The sequence below is a fragment of the Oncorhynchus gorbuscha genome, linkage group LG23 (genome assembly GCF_021184085.1).
Source record: "Oncorhynchus gorbuscha isolate QuinsamMale2020 ecotype Even-year linkage group LG23, OgorEven_v1.0, whole genome shotgun sequence".
In the NCBI taxonomy this organism is placed as follows: domain Eukaryota; kingdom Metazoa; phylum Chordata; class Actinopteri; order Salmoniformes; family Salmonidae; genus Oncorhynchus; species Oncorhynchus gorbuscha.
In genome coordinates, this window is record NC_060195.1 from 65,203,263 (window position 1) to 65,219,136 (window position 15,874).

Consider the following 15,874-nt stretch of genomic DNA (forward strand, 5'->3'; position numbering starts at 1 on the left):
GGCACATCTGAGCTATCTTTGTAGCAGGTGCATGGTAACAACTGAATAACATGAGAGAGAAAAGAAGAAACCCGCACACTGCTCTTGGTAGTATCGCTGCAATTTATTAAGCTTAACGTATCGGCCTCGAGGTCTTCATCAGCGCTTTTAGGAGTGTTTTTCATTTGCTCCCTTATGTCGACATTGCTCCACCCACATCCTTTCAATGCAGCGAATGAGGTCGGATTCGAGGGAAAATAAACGTGATACCAAATATAACAATGTTCATTTCATAAGTATTCTAATAAAGTGTGTACATAAAATGTATTAAACACTTATGTAAAACCACAATGAGGAAATCAACTTATAAAGTAAGTTTTCCTTGTGTACATACAGTGCAAGAAAAAAAATGCCAGAGTAGGTTGAAGTGGTGGCATTAGTTCATGTTCATATTCAAGTACCATGCATTGGAATCTCATCATTCAGACCTTTTAGGAATAATGTCTGGAGGGAAAATCCAAAAACATATTATGCTCAGAGTGTTGTTTACTGTATATCCCCTCCCCTGTCTGATATCTTGACTTTCTCTATGCCACAAAATCTAAAGGTAGAAATGTCCTGTTTTTGGTCATTAAAATGTAATGAGACTGGATAATCCCTGTCGTTTCTCCCGATTGAACTTTTATGTTCACTAATTCTCTGTTTGAGAGAACGAGAGGTTTTACCTACATAACACAGCCCACATGGACATTTTATCATGTAGATAACATGGCTGGAGGAGCACGTTATAATGTAATTTATTTGGAACCGTTTTCCTGTGTGGGTGGCAGAAATATTCACACTTCATAATATTGCTGCAAAGCAAATGCACTTGAATCTATCTGCCAAACCTTTGTTAATTTGAGGTGTTTGATATTTTGATTGTTTCAGTGAAGCACCTGAGTTCTATATTGTATTTTATTATAATGACCTCTGAAAGTGATAAGGTCGATTTTTTTTCTTACCCGATTGTTGAAAGAAATATACAATGCCATGTCATTGCCATCCCGTAGGAGGCGCCAAATAGTAATACACTACTAGGAAGAGACTATTCGAGAGAAGGGTGGATATTCTCTCTAGGGGATACATTGTAACAATTAAGAAACGTACGTAGCCCGTAATCTAGGTTACATTTTAACAATCTAAATTGTAACTATTTAAAATTATATAGTTGAAAATTGTAGCCATTAGCCAACAAATGCTTAGCCACACGACAGTGCAATTTAATTATCAAGAAGTGCTCTAGTAGGAAGTTGACTTTCACCTCATAGGCTACGAAAAGGGGGCTTTCTCAGAAAGGGAAACACGTAATGTAACCCAGGCTACTTCAATAGCAGTGTTAATAGATCGGACGAATTGTCAACGAGATTTCAAAGAAAATGTCGATCTCACTTCTGACTGTCTTTCTTGCGGAAGCAATACTCTGCACAGTTTCAGGTAGGTTTTGTTGCGTATGGATTATCCATGGTTTTCGATAGCAGATATGGGTGGGAAGCCATTCGCAAATTGTAGTTTGTTAGTCATTTAGGCTGTTGTGTGCTTCTTAGAAACAAGGTCAAGAATAGCAAACCACACCCGAAACAACGGATGTGCTACACAAGCCTAAAAAATGGAGACCGTCGGAGTGAACTGAAGCTTTTACAATGTGTAGTAGTCTAACCTACTACCAGCATAATCGCATGAAAGTGGTAATAAATACGCGTTTTTAGGCCTATCGATAAGAAAAACGACCGCACCTTTTACTCTAGGCTACATCCACTGAACACATACGTCATTTCAACGTCTATTCCACGTTGGTTCTGTCGAAACAACTTTGATTCAACCAGTGGGACAGATAGACTTAGTGTGAGCTGGTTACATAGAGGCCTAACCAAAGTACAATTTTTTTGGTATCTGTACTTTACTTTACTATTTATACTTTTGACAACGTTTACTTCAGTACATTCTTAAAGAAAATATTGTACATTTTCCATGACACCCAAAAGTACTCATTACATTTAGAATGCTTAGCAGGACGGGAAGATGGTGCAATTCACACACTTATCCCTACTGCCTCTGATCTGGCGGACTCACTAAACACAAATGCTTCATTTGTAAGTGATGTCTGAGAGTTGGAGTGTGCCCCTGGCTATCCATGCATCTAAAAAAAAAGTGCCGTCTGGTTTGCTTAACATAAGGAATTTGAAATCATTTTTACTTTTGATACTTAAGTATATTTCAAACCAATTACATTTAGACTTTTACTCAAATAGTGTTTTACTGGGTGACTTTCCCTTTTGCTTGTCATTTTCTGTTTATGTGTCTTTACTTTAACTCAAGTATGACACATACAGATATCTCTAGCTTAAACAGACATATTTTGATTCATTTCTATTATGTTACTTAGATTGATGCACCGGTGCGTCAATAGACCCTAGGGGTTTATTCATGAGGTATAACTTCTTTCTCATTTATAAATATATGGCAGAGAACAGAACAATATGGTTGGAATATGTTCATGCAATGGGATGAGAAGGCCACAATAATCTGCAGGCCTTGTGTATACATGTGTAGATAGATATAGGCTATCAGACTCCTAACTTGGATAGGCTACATCTCCTTGGTTCATCTCCTTGGTATTCTGTTACAAGTATGACATATTGTCTGGTTTTCCAGGTGAACAGCTCTACAGAAAAGTGGGAGGTGAGCTCGTGTTGACGCCTGACAAGTCCACAGTGACTGACGCCATCACAAGCATCCTGTGGAAGTATGGGAAGAACAAGCTGGCAGAGTGGGACAAGGATTTTGGTGGTCTGGACATCTATGGTGCCTTCAAAGAGCGTACAACCCTGGACCAGACTACTGGAGAGCTGAGAATCAGTGGATTGAAGAAAACAGACAGTGGAGTTTATTCTGTGGAATTCGACAGCAAACTGCTTAACAAGACATATACATTATCTGTTCTCAGTAAGTGTTTCTGTATGTGGACTTGTTTTCCTACCTTGAGTAGAAGTCGACCGATTATTATTTTTCAACACCGATACCGATTATTGGAGGACCCAAAAAAGCTGATACCCATTAATCGGCCGATTTATAAAAATATATATATAGATATTTGTAATAATGACAATTACAACAATACTGAATGAACATTGAACACTTTTATTTTTACTTGATATAATACTTAAATACAATCTATTTAATCTCAAATAAATAATGAAACATGTTAAATTTGGTTTAAATAATGAAAAACAGTGTTGGAGAAGAAGGTAAAAGTGCAATATGTGCCATGTAAAAAAACATAACGTTTAAGTTCCTTGCTCAGAACATGAGAACATATGAAAGCTGATGGTTCAATATTCCCAGTTATTCAATATTCCCAGTTAAGAAGTATTAGGTTGTTGTTTTTATAGGACTATTTCTCTCTGTACCATTTGTAGTTCATATACCTTTGACTATTGGATGTTCTTATAGGCACTATAGTATTGCCAGCCTAATCTCAGGAGTTGATAGGCTTGAAGTCATAAACAGCGCTGTGGATCAAGCATTGCTAAGAGCTGCTTGCAAAATGCAGTAAAGTGCTGTTTGAATGAATGCTTACGAGCCTGGTGCTGCCTACCACCGCTCAGACTGCTCTATCAAATATCAAATCATAGACTTAATTATAATATAATAAACTCGGAAATACGAGCCTTTGGTCATTAATATGGTCAAATCCGGAAACTATCTTTTCGAAAACAAAACGTTTATTCTTTCCGTGAAATATGGAACCGTTCCGGATTTTATCGAACAGGTGGCAACCCTAAGTCTAAATATTGCTGTTACATTGCACAACCTTCAATGTTATGTCATAATTACGTACAATTCTGGCAAATTAGTTCACAGTTTGCAATGAACCAGGCGGCCCAAACTGCTGCATATACCCTGACTCTGCTTGCACTGAACGCAAGAAAAGTGACACAATTTCCATAGTTAATATTGCCTGCTAACATGAATTTCTGTTAACTAAATATGCAGGTTTAAAAAATATACATCTGTGTATTGATTTTAAGAAAGACATTGATGTTTATGATTAGGTAAATTTGTCGTGAATGTGCTTCTGTTAAATCATCACCCGTTTGGCGACGTTGAAGTAGGCTGTGATTCGATGATGAATTAACAGGCACCGCATTGATTATATGCAACGCAGGACAAGCTAGTTAACCTAGTAATAGCATAAACCAAATGTAGTTAACTAGTGATTATGTGAAGATTGATTGTTTTTTATAAGATAAGTTTAATGCTAGCTAACAACTTACCTTGGCTCCTTGCTGCCACAAGGTCCTTTTGATGTTGCACTCGCGTAACAGGTGGTCAGCCTGCCACGCAGTTTCCTCGTAGATTGCAATGTAATCGGCATCCAAAAAGGCTGGTTACCGACTGTTATGAAAACTTGAAATCGGCCCTAATTAATCGGCCGACCTCTAATCTTGACCAGAATGTCCTGACGAGATAGGAAAACAAGAAAGATTCTGGAAAGTCAGGACATTTAGCATGTCCTGAAAAGTAAAAAAGCTATTTTAGGTTTAAGGTTTAGGGTTACGGTTAAAGATGCACTCTCAAACTTTTGTATAATTTCAGGCAGTAGTTTTGAATGTGGTGCAAGCGTGCCAAAAGTCCTCCCCTTTTTTTGGTACTACGTCATCCATTTCGTATGATATGTTACATCTTGCCATTTTTATTAGTTTATTATTATAATAAATGTTTTTGTATTTTGTATGATACTGTATGTTACGAATCCAGTTTGTACTATATGTTCTGAATTTGAGTGTTGTTAAGATCCTGGAGTGCATCTTTAAGGTTAGGGCTAGGGTTAAGATTAGGGCTAGGGTTATGATTAGGGTTAGGAGTTAGTTCGGGTTATGATTAGGGTTAGGAGTTAGTTCGGGTTAAGATTAGGGCTAGGGTTATGATTAGGGTTAGGAGTTAGTTCGGGTTAAGATTAGGGCTAGGGTTATGATTAGGGTTAGGAGTTAGTTCGGGTTAAGATTAGGGCTAGGGTTATGATTAGGGTTAGGAGTTAGTTCGGGTTATGATTAGGGTTAGGAGTTAGTTTGGGTTATGATTAGGGTTAGGAGTTAGTTCGGGTTAAGATTAGGGCTAGGGTTATGATTAGGGTTAGGAGTTAGTTCGGGTTAAGATTAGGGCTAGGGTTATGATTAGGGTTAGGAGTTAGTTCGGGTTAAGATTAGGGCTAGGGTTATGATTAGGGTTAGGAGTTAGTTCGGGTTATGATTAGGGTTAGGAGTTAGTTCGGGTTAAGATTAGGGCTAGGGTTATGATTAGGGTTAGGAGTTAGTTCGGGTTATGATTAGGGTTAGGAGTTAGTTCGGGTTAAGATTAGGGCTAGGGTTATGATTAGGGTTAGGAGTTAGTTCGGGTTAAGATTAGGGCTAGGGTTATGATTAGGGTTAGGAGTTAGTTCGGGTTAAGATTAGGGCTAGGGTTATGATTAGGGTTAGGAGTTAGTTCGGGTTATGATTAGGGTTAGGAGTTAGTTCGGGTTAAGATTAGGGCTAGGGTTATGATTAGGGTTAGGAGTTAGTTCGGGTTAAGATTAGGGCTAGGGTTATGATTAGGGTTAGGAGTTAGTTCGGGTTAAGATTAGGGCTAGGGTTATGATTAGGGTTAGTTATAATTATGATTAGGGTTAGGAGTTAGTTCGGGTTAAGATTAGGGCTAGGGTTATGATTAGGGTTAGGAGTTAGTTCGGGTTATGATTAGGGTTAGGTTAGTTCGGGTTAAGATTAGGGCTAGGATTAGGGTTAGGAGTTAGTTCGGGTTAAGATTAGGGCTAGGGTTATGATTAGGGTTAGGAGTTAGTTCGGGTTAAGATTAGGGCTAGGGTTATGATTAGGGTTAGGAGTTAGTTCGGTTATGATTAGGGTTAGGAGTTAGTTCGGGTTAAGATTAGGGCTAGGGTTATGATTAGGGTTAGGAGTTAGTTAGTTAAGATTAGGGCTAGGGTTATGATTAGGGTTAGGAGTTAGTTCGGGTTAAGATTAGGGCTAGGGTTATGATTAGGGTTAGGAGTTAGTTCGGGTTAAGATTAGGGCTAGGGTTATGATTAGGGTTAGGAGTTAGTTCGGGTTAAGATTAGGGCTAGGGTTATGATTAGGGTTAGGAGTTAGTTCGGGTTAAGATTAGGGCTAGGGTTATGATTAGGGTTAGGAGTTAGTTCGGGTTAAGATTAGGGCTAGGGTTATGATTAGGGTTAGGAGTTAGTTCGGGTTAAGATTAGGGCTAGGGTTATGATTAGGGTTAGGAGTTAGTTCGGGTTAAGATTAGGGCTAGGGTTATGATTAGGGTTAGGAGTTAGTTCGGGTTATGATTAGGGTTAGGAGTTAGTTCGGGTTAAGATTAGGGCTAGGGTTATGATTAGGGTTAGGAGTTAGTTCGGGTTAAGATTAGGGTTATGATTAGGGTTAGGAGTTAGTTCGGGTTAAGATTAGGGTTAGGAGTTAGTTCGGGTTAAGGTTAAGGGTGTGAGGAAACTAAATGCTTTTGAATGGAAATGAATTTTTACTCCCCAAAAAGTCCTGACAAGGAACGAAAACATGGCGGTGTGTCTGTTTGCATGTGTGTCTGGCGTGCACGAAACAGCGAGTACAAGCACCCCCCCCCCAATAAAACCATTGTTCTGTCTTGATCTCCTCTATTTTCAGAGGCAGTCCCCAAACCCCAAATCACTTCTTCCTGTAACTCAGACAAAACCTCCTGCAATCTGACCTGTGAAGGTGACACCACTGATGCTGAACCAGTCACCTACAGCTGGAAACGGGGAGAGAGGGCGTGGGAGGTCTTAGACAAACAGATTCATGTCAGTAAGAGCGACACTGGCAAATCAACCAACAGTTACACGCACTTCTGCAAGATGAGGAACTCTGCTGGGGAAGGTGAAGTCAGCGAGCCAGTGGTGTTAGGCTCAGGTGAGAGGACTCTCGTAAGAGTGAACACTAAAATCAGCTACACCTGTCAATTCAAGGACCCTGTGAGCGAGGCCAGTGAAGTCTTTGATAAAGACCCATTTGGCCCAGGTGACAGGACACTCATAGTTGTTGTTACACTGCCCAGTATGTTGTTATAGCCTAAGACTACTATATGTATGAATCTGGGATTGTTGATAGGTGAGGTACTCAATATTAAGAAGGTTTTCCTAATGTTTGGTATAGTCAGTGTAGCTGAGAGATTTGGGAAGATTGAACAAAAGCATCTGGACTAGAAAGGTGTGTCATATTTTACTAAATGTTAACATTAAATGTATTCCTTCGTCACTGCAGATGGCTGGTTGACCAAGGCCAGGTTCATTGGTATTTCTGTCTTTGTTCTTGCTGTTGCTGGAGTTCTATTGTTCATTTTTGGTCATAGAGCTAAAACAGGTAAGGACAAATTATATTTATTGCACATTTTACTTGCACATGTATGAGGTGGATTGTCAAAGTAAATGTATTCTTATTTTTCTATACCACAGGAGTTTGGATCTATGAGAAAGGTAGGATGATTGTCTGTCTGTCTGTCTGTCTGTCTGTCTGTCTGTCTGTCTGTCTGTCTGTCTGTCTGTCTGTCTGTCTGTCTGTCTGTCTGTCTGTCTGTCTGTCTGTCTGTCTGTCTGTCTGTCTGTCTGTCTGTCTGTCTGTCTGTCTGTCTGTCTGTCTGTCTGTCTGTCTGTCTGTCTGTCTGTCTGTCTGTCTGTCTGTCTGTCTGTCTGTCTGTCTGTCTGTCTGTCTGTCTGTCTGTCTGTCTGTCTGTAATCTTGGGTACTAGTTGTGATTTGATTAAACAAATCCTTTTTTTCTTTCAGAATCAATGCCATGGAAAGGAGGTAGGAAACATGCATTACGTTTAACATGCATTACGTATTGTAGTAATGTTCATTTAAATTCCATTCATTGTTTTGTAGTAATGTTCATTTAAATTCCATTCATTGTTTTCGCTGCATTCACGATTCTTCACGATCATGTCGCTTTGCTCCGGTGGAAGGGAGATGAACATGTTACATGTGTATTATTTGCATTAGTCACTGCTGACATTACTGACCTAATTGAATATATCTTCTCTGTTTTCCATTACTAGAATTCTGGAAAAGCCAGAGAGAAGTGGGACCTAGTAAGTGTTTCCTTTACTTGACCACAACAAACAGGATCTGTGTGTGATTATGCTAAACTCTTCTTTCTTCTCTCTCTTAATATAATATATAATATAATAATATATGCCATTTAGCAGACGCTTTTATCCAAAGCGACTTACAGTCATGTGTGCATACATTCTACGTATGGGTGGTCCCGGGGATTGAACCCACTACCCTGGCGTTACAAGCGCCATGCTCTACCAACTGAGCTACAGAAGGACCACGTCAGCCACTGACACATCAAATGGAGTTTCTGCATCCACAGGCAAGTCATAGAGCTACTTCTAGACTGCATGATGCAGAAATAGTACCAGAAGTATCATTAGATGTCTCGCAGGTGTCTCCTACTGTGCTGTTAACACAACAGCAGCTGAAGAGGGGCAGGGGAAGGAAGGTATGATGCCCAGCATCTTCCACTTCTATGTTTGATCTGAAGGGACCAAATAGGAGTTAGGAATATAACTTTAACCTCCTGGGCCACCCAAATGAAAAATGTATGCATGCATGACTGTACAGTAAATCACCTTGGATAAATGAGTTTGCTTAATGGCATAAACAGTATTATATTTAGATGTTAGCAATATGGTGGTAGCTCTATCTAGCGATGGCAATGGGGCTTCGGGCACTCCAACTATCCTGTTTTGTTTGTTATTTTGCAGAGGTAGCCTTGGCGAGGAGAAATGATCATAAAGATGATTCGGTATTGTAGGACGGTAAGTTTGACTGTAAAATAATATATACTGCATCCACCTCATTCTCTTAATTGTGAACCAATTTAGGCCAACTCTACCAGTGTGTTGACCTCTTGTTCCTACTGATGTGTTTTAGCTGTGGATCTGTGGGCCATAGGATCAGTGTGGATCAAGAGAAACAAACATCTAGACAACGAGCACTGGATGACAAAAAGAATGTTACATCCCGATCTGAGAAATAGAGGTCAATTTGAGTTACAGATGTAGGATCTTAATTTGAGCTAAGCTGAGTTTGTTACTGCAGGAAAATAGTCCTGCAGAAAGAACTTTTAATTATATGGATTATAATACAGTTTGTAGGGGTTAAGATTGATTTTATTTAACTAGGCAAGTCAGTTAAGAACAAATTCTTATTTTCAATGACGGCCTAGGAACAGTGGGTTAACTGCCTGTTCAGGGGCAGAATGATAGATTTGTACCTTGTCAGCTCAGGGATTTGAACTTGCAACCATCCGGCTACTAGTCCAACGCTCAAACCACTAGGCTACCCTGCCGCCCCTATATATATTTTTTTTGTACAGGAAAATCAAGTCAGAAGTTTCAAAGTGGAAATTACTAATTTCAGAAGCCCTTTTAAGCCTTGAGTACATTACAAGTTTTACATGCTTAGGGCCTCCCGAGTTGCGCAGTGGTCTAAGGCACTGCATTGCAGTTGCTAGCTGTGCCACTAGAGATCCTGGTTGAGTCCAGGCTCTGTCGCAGCCGGCCGAGACCGAGAGACCCATGGGGCGGTGTACAATTGGCCCAGCGTCGTCTAGGTTAGGGGAGGGTTTGGCCGGCCGGGATGTCCTTGTCCCATCGCTCTCTAGCGACTCCTGTGGTGTATTAATGGCATGTAAACACCTTAATCTCACTTCCAGTGGTGTATTAATCGCATGTAAACATCCTAATCTCACTTCCAGTGGTGTATTAATGGCATGTAAACATCCTAATCTCACTTCCAGTGGTGTATTAATGGCATGTAAACACCTTAATCTCACTTCCAGTGGTGTATTAATGGCATGTAAACACCTTAATCTCACTTCCAGTGGTGTATTTGATCTGCACATGTGCTATCATGAGCAGCGTGAACCTCCTTTTTTGGCACAGGTGAAGTGAGTTTGGAAAATCTGAAAGTATGCATAGTTTTCACATGCAAACATTATATAGTATGTCCAAACTCTGAATCAGATAAGCTTCCCAAAAATGATATGATCGATGTGATAGAACGTTTATGTTGATTGGTCATTTTCAGGTTGCCTGTATATGACCTGTCCACCGGATTGTAGAGGAAATCGTTCTTCTCGCAAAGCATGTAAATGTTAGAAACAAACTATTATATTAATCAGAGTATTAACACGAATCATGTTATTGAATGCATATAAACATACCTGTTGTTACATGAAATACGATAGTTTGCAAAAATACTGAATTTAAAGTTTGCGCTTATGTAGAAATATGCAGTTGGTACATTTACATTTACATTTAAGTCATTTAGCAAACGCTCTTATCCAGCGCGCAATTGCTCAAACTAAAGCCATGTGCCTTTAAAGCCTGCTCACACTTCTACTCTGCCAGTGTGTATCTCTGTGTATATCTCTGTTCTTTCTTAACCTATGTGAGAACAAGTTTACTGCAGTACTAGCAAACTTTATAATGACAATCTTAAAATGTGTGATGTGATTGCAAGATCACTGCCTTACTTCTCATAATCAATAATAGTAAAGTCCATTTTTACCCAGTGCTGTCGAATTGGAATGTAAATATCCTATCGTTTTACATGTTTATTTCCTGCATCTAAAACCAATGTTGATTTTGTGTTGAATGAATGTAACATTTGCATATATTTCTATAGAGACCAAGGCCTCAGTTCTGTACATGTTGTGAGAGTGAAGTCTTTTAAACAGAATTGCAAAACTGTCACACTTAGAACTTAGTTGTAATAAAGCAGTGGTTTTCTTTTTAATGATTTGAATGTGCCTGATTACCATAGACACCCTTACAGGCCTGTACTGTACCTGGCATTGCGTGGTATACCAAAGATCCTGCCAACTAACCCAATATATCTCATCGTGTCGTTTCTAATGTGAGCAAATTAAGCATATTGGACAGAACAAGCAACGAGGTGGGCAGATCCAGGCACGAGCTAGCAAGATCCTATTGGCACTTGTTTGCAAGCATTTGCATATTTCCATTGGGGAATTCCTTTTCTCTAAAGTGTGTTTGGGGCAATAACTCAATTCGCCCTTGCATTCCTAAACAACAAAAAACGTTTGAAGCTTTGGCGAAGGGTCAAGTCTACAAAACGGAGTGAGTGGAGGTTCAAAATGGACGCTTCAGATTTATACATCCGGTGAGACGTCTGGCTCTTTCTATCTGTGGTGCACTTTGTGACAGTTGAATAAAGGAGTCTCTATTGCTCCCCCTAGTGAACTCACACGATCACTGCGTCATAAAATGAGGAAGGGTGTGGCTTAGTTGTTACTATCTGATCATGCTTGAAACGACGGAACATTACAACCACATAGTCCCTTTCACCGCTCCCCCTAACCTTAACCATTACCCAAACCTTAACCCCAACTAAATCGAGTACCAAAAATGTACGTAGTTACACATTAGTTCGGACAAAATCGTAACTTTAGTTCTTTCTAGCATGGCCATCGACAGTAGTAACTACAGAGTTGTTTTTCGATGCACTCAGTTACTCACAGATGCCCCCTTCTGGATGTACAGCCAAAAGCACCATGGACACCGTTGTGGCCAGTTTGTGCGGTTAGATTATGTCTAGTTGTTTGTGTGTGTGCCCACAATGCCTGCATGTGAGTTTGGAGCCCCACCTGTTCAAGCCTCTACCCTTGAATGACACTCACCTTGAGGTTCCGTTTCCTGCCCTCGGCTATCGATGAATAAACTACAAATGTCTTGATCTTCTGAAACTTCGGTTTCACCACACCTCCTATTCAGTTTTAACCATTGTCAAGTGATTACCCATCTCATTTACCCTTCAAAGCTCAACGACAGTGTCCCAGAGTCCACTTGTTTATGACATCCTAGACTAAAGAACGAGGCTTTTCTGAACCTTTCCTGTCTAGGTTGATGAACAACCGACCTTCACAATTCGTGCAGGACTAGTGTCCTTATAGTGATCTTTTCAAACGGACAGAATCTCGGTTAACGGAATGTTAATTTCGGAGTAGAATTCATTGTTAAATGGAACAGATCCCTCTCTCTTACTTGACTGTAGACAGCTCAGACTCATTTATTCAACTGAATGGTTTTCCTTTGAAGGCCTAGTAATACGTAATATGGACTTGTTAATAGATGAATAGATACCAGATGAGTTCTGGTCCAACAGACAGTATAGCCTACTATTGTACCACATGTTACACTGTAAGATCAAGCCCATGGACATGCTGTATGCTTCACAGCCTCACACATTGACCTAATGTTCTAAGGTAACTGACTTCAGGGTGAATATCCTTCATCTCTGTGACATTGTTTATGACCTGGTAGTAATGGTCTCTTAATGTATAACTATGGCAGAGGGATCGGCAGGTTGGCTACTTTTATGGAACGTAGTTCCACTGACCCTGTTACAATAAAGATAACCTTGTCCCCAGGCTGGAATTACTAGAGAGAGAGAGACAGACAGAGAGAGAGAGAGAGACAGACAGAGAGAGAGAGACAGACAGAGAGAGAGAGAAACAGAGACAGAGAGAAACAGAGAGAGAGAGGCAGACAGAGAGAGCGAGAGACAGAGAGAAACAGAGAGAGAGAGAGACAGAGACAGAGAGAGAGAGAGCGTGGGAGAGAGACAGACAGAGAGACAGAGAGAAACAGAGAGAGAGAGAGAGCGTGGAAGAGAGACAGACAGAGAGAGAGAGAGAAATGGAGGGAGAGACAGAGACAGAGAGCAAGAGAGAGCCGGCTGGTGGATGAGACTACAATAAAGATAACTTGATAAGACTGAAAGAACTTAAACAAGCGCTGTGTGTGTGTGTGTGTGTGTGTGTGTGTGTGTGTGTGTGTGTGTGTGTGTGTGTGTGTGTGTGTGTGTGTGTGTGTGTGTGTGTGTGTGTGTGTGTGTGTGTGTGTGTGCTTGAAGCCCTGACAGTGCTGCCCACTCACAGAACCATGCGTGCCAAGTGTGTGAGTACATGCTGTGTGTGTGTGCGTGTGTGTGTGTGTGTAAAGCCCTTCCAAAGAGCACAAAGTGCTGCCCACTCACACATCCATGGCATCTGGTGGCTCTCTAGAGCAGCAATAATAAAGAGAGATATTCAGGAATGGGAGAGCCCAAACTGCACAGTTGTATGGTTAGTAATGCCAAGAAGCAGAGAGAGCGAGTGAGAAAGATGAGAAACAGAGACAGAAGTGTATTTCTTGTTTCTACCAGCAGGAGGCAGTACTAAGCCAAGCTTTACCACTGCTGGCTGCACCCATCAGTACGCACAGTGACTGGGAGTAGCAATGTCAAACACACCACAGAAATAAACATGTTTATTTACCCCATACAAAAAGCACAAATACATTAAATCTACACATTAATATTGCATACTGTAATGTTTTGTAATGGTCATAGGATTTCCTGGAATCAGTCTAGACTCTATAGACATAAACAAGGATTATGGAAAGATTAGGTCCTGTAAGAAAGCAGGAAGTACACATGGGAGCCAACTGATCCATTTGTATAACTCAATGGGAGTTGATGTCTAATCCTTCTTCCCTTTCTCATTGTAGGAAACAGTATGACAGCTATGAACCATTGACCAACTCATCATTTTCGGCTGTTGACACCACAAAATCGACACTGGTGTTGACATCACAGTTCTACATGAATGACTGCCACGTCCACTCTGTCTCAAAATGTTTAACCCGGACACTGCATTTTAAGTGGCAGGTACAGCCGATCGCTCAGTGACCATGGTCCCCCTATATCACCATGACAGGTACAGCCCATCGCTCAGTGACCATGGTCCCCCTATATCACCATGGCCGGTACAGCCCATCGCTCAGTGACCATGGTCAGATGTGAACTCCACGGATACACAGAATAAAACACCAGCTTTTAACAGCATACATATCATGTTGAGGAGGTGGGGGGGAACCTGACAGTTTTGGAAAGAGAATTCCTTGCATTCATTGATCTAGCTCCACTTAGAAGGGGCAGGTATGTATGCTGTTAAAAGCTGGTGTTTTTATTCTGTGTATCCGTGGAGTTCACATCTGACCATGGTCACTGAGCGATGGGCTGTACCTGCCATGGTGATATAGGGGGACCATGGTCACTGAGCGATGGGCTGTACCTGCCACGGTGATATAGGGGGACCATGGTCACTGAGCGATGGGCTGTACCTGCCATGGTGATATAGGGGGACCATGGTCACTGAGCGATGGGCTGTACCTGCCATGGTGATATAGGGGGACCATGGTCACTGAGCGATGGGCTGTACCTGCCATGGTAATATAGGGGGACCATGGTCACTGAGCGATGGGCGGTACCTGTCATGGTGATATAGGGGGACCATGGTCACTGAGCGATGGGCTGTACCTGCCATGGTGATATAGGGGGACCATGGTCACTGAGCGATGGGCTGTACCTGCCATGGTGATATAGGGGGACCATGGTCACTGAGCGATGGGCTGTACCTGCCATGGTGATATAGGGGGACCATGGTCACTGAGCGATGGGCTGTACCTGCCATGGTGATATAGGGGGACCATGGTCACTGAGCGATGGGCTGTACCTGCCATGGTAATATAGGGGGACCATGGTCACTGAGCGATGGGCTGTACCTGCCATGGTGATATAGGGGGACTATGGTTTGGGTGAATGGTATTGGAGCTTTTGATGTATTGGCGTTTGCTTTATGATGAGTGGGGAAATTATTATCCCAGACGGTGTGGAAATGTAATCCAGATACCGGTAAATTAATCATTGATATGCACATTTTTCATACCAAAAAATGAATTAAGCTTTCATTATATGTGTGTGTGTGTGTGTGTGTGTGTGTGTGTGTGTGTGTGTGTGTGTGTGTGTGTGTGTGTGTGTGTGTGTGTGTGTGTGTGTGTGTGTGTGTGTGTGTGTGTGTGTGTGTGTTAGAGAGAGACAGAGAGAAGAGAGGGGTGAGAGAAATAAGGAAGAGAGAGGGAGATAGTTTAGAGATGATGAGACCATTTCCCACACATTTGGAGTGGCCCTAGCTATCACCTATAGCCACCTCTTACAGTAGCGTTTCATCTATCATAGAATGTACTGTATGTATCTAGATATCACTTAATCGTTAAATCAAATTGTATTTGTCACATGCCTTCGTAAACAGGTGTAGACTAACAGTGAAATGCTTACTTACGGGCCCTTCCCAACAATACAGAGAGGAAGAAAATATAGCTAATAGAAAAATAATAACACAAGGAATAAATACACAATGAGTAACAATAACATGGCTATATACACAGGGTACCAGTACCGACTCGATGTGCAGGGGTACGAGGAAATCGAAGTAGATATGTACATATGGGTAGGGGTAACGTGACTAGGCAACAGGATAGATTATAAACAGTAGCAGCAGCATATGTGATAAGTCAAAAGAGTTAGTGCAAAAAGGTTCAAAGCAGATACTCCAGGTAGCTATTGATGAACTATTTAACTAACTATCCAGCAGTCTGGTGGCTGGGGGATAGAAGCTGTTTAGAGTTTTTTTTGTTCCAGACTTGGTGCATCGGTACCGCTTGCCGTGTGGTAACAGAGAGAACAGTCTGTGACTTGGGTGGCTGGAATCTTTTACCATTTTTAGGGCCTTCACCTGACACCGCCTGGTATAGAGGTCCTGAATGGCAGGAAGCTTGGCCCCAGTGATGTACTGGGCCGTACACACTACCCTCTGTAGCGCCTTACGGTCGGATGCCAAGCAGTTGCCATACCAAGCAATGATGCAGCCAGTCAAGATGCTCTCAATTGTGACAGTGTAGAAGTTTT

General features: G+C 41.3%; 1 protein-coding gene across 1 annotated transcript; it reads left to right on the forward strand.

The window, feature by feature from the left end:
- Window positions 1-1,065: 1,065 nt before the first annotated feature.
- LOC124011098 lies at window positions 1,066-10,861 on the forward strand. Its single transcript, XM_046324109.1, has 9 exons — window positions 1,066-1,455; window positions 2,674-2,964; window positions 6,702-6,965; window positions 7,317-7,415; window positions 7,508-7,528; window positions 7,838-7,858; window positions 8,110-8,142; window positions 8,824-8,877; window positions 8,993-10,861. Exons 1-8 carry the CDS (start codon window positions 1,398-1,400, stop codon window positions 8,871-8,873), a joined length of 837 nt encoding a protein of 278 aa, XP_046180065.1. The 5' UTR covers window positions 1,066-1,397; the 3' UTR covers window positions 8,874-8,877; window positions 8,993-10,861.
- Window positions 10,862-15,874: the final 5,013 nt, after the last annotated feature.

Bases quoted from the DNA above. Each gene is read 5' to 3' on its own strand.
- LOC124011098 (XM_046324109.1), top strand. From the start codon at position 1,398: ATGTCGATCTCACTTCTGACTGTCTTTCTTGCGGAAGCAATACTCTGC. The intron at 2,965-6,701 runs GTAAGTGTTTCT...CTCTATTTTCAG, and splicing joins ATATACATTATCTGTTCTCA to AGGCAGTCCCCAAACCCCAA. The intron at 8,143-8,823 runs GTAAGTGTTTCC...GTTATTTTGCAG, and splicing joins CCAGAGAGAAGTGGGACCTA to AGGTAGCCTTGGCGAGGAGA.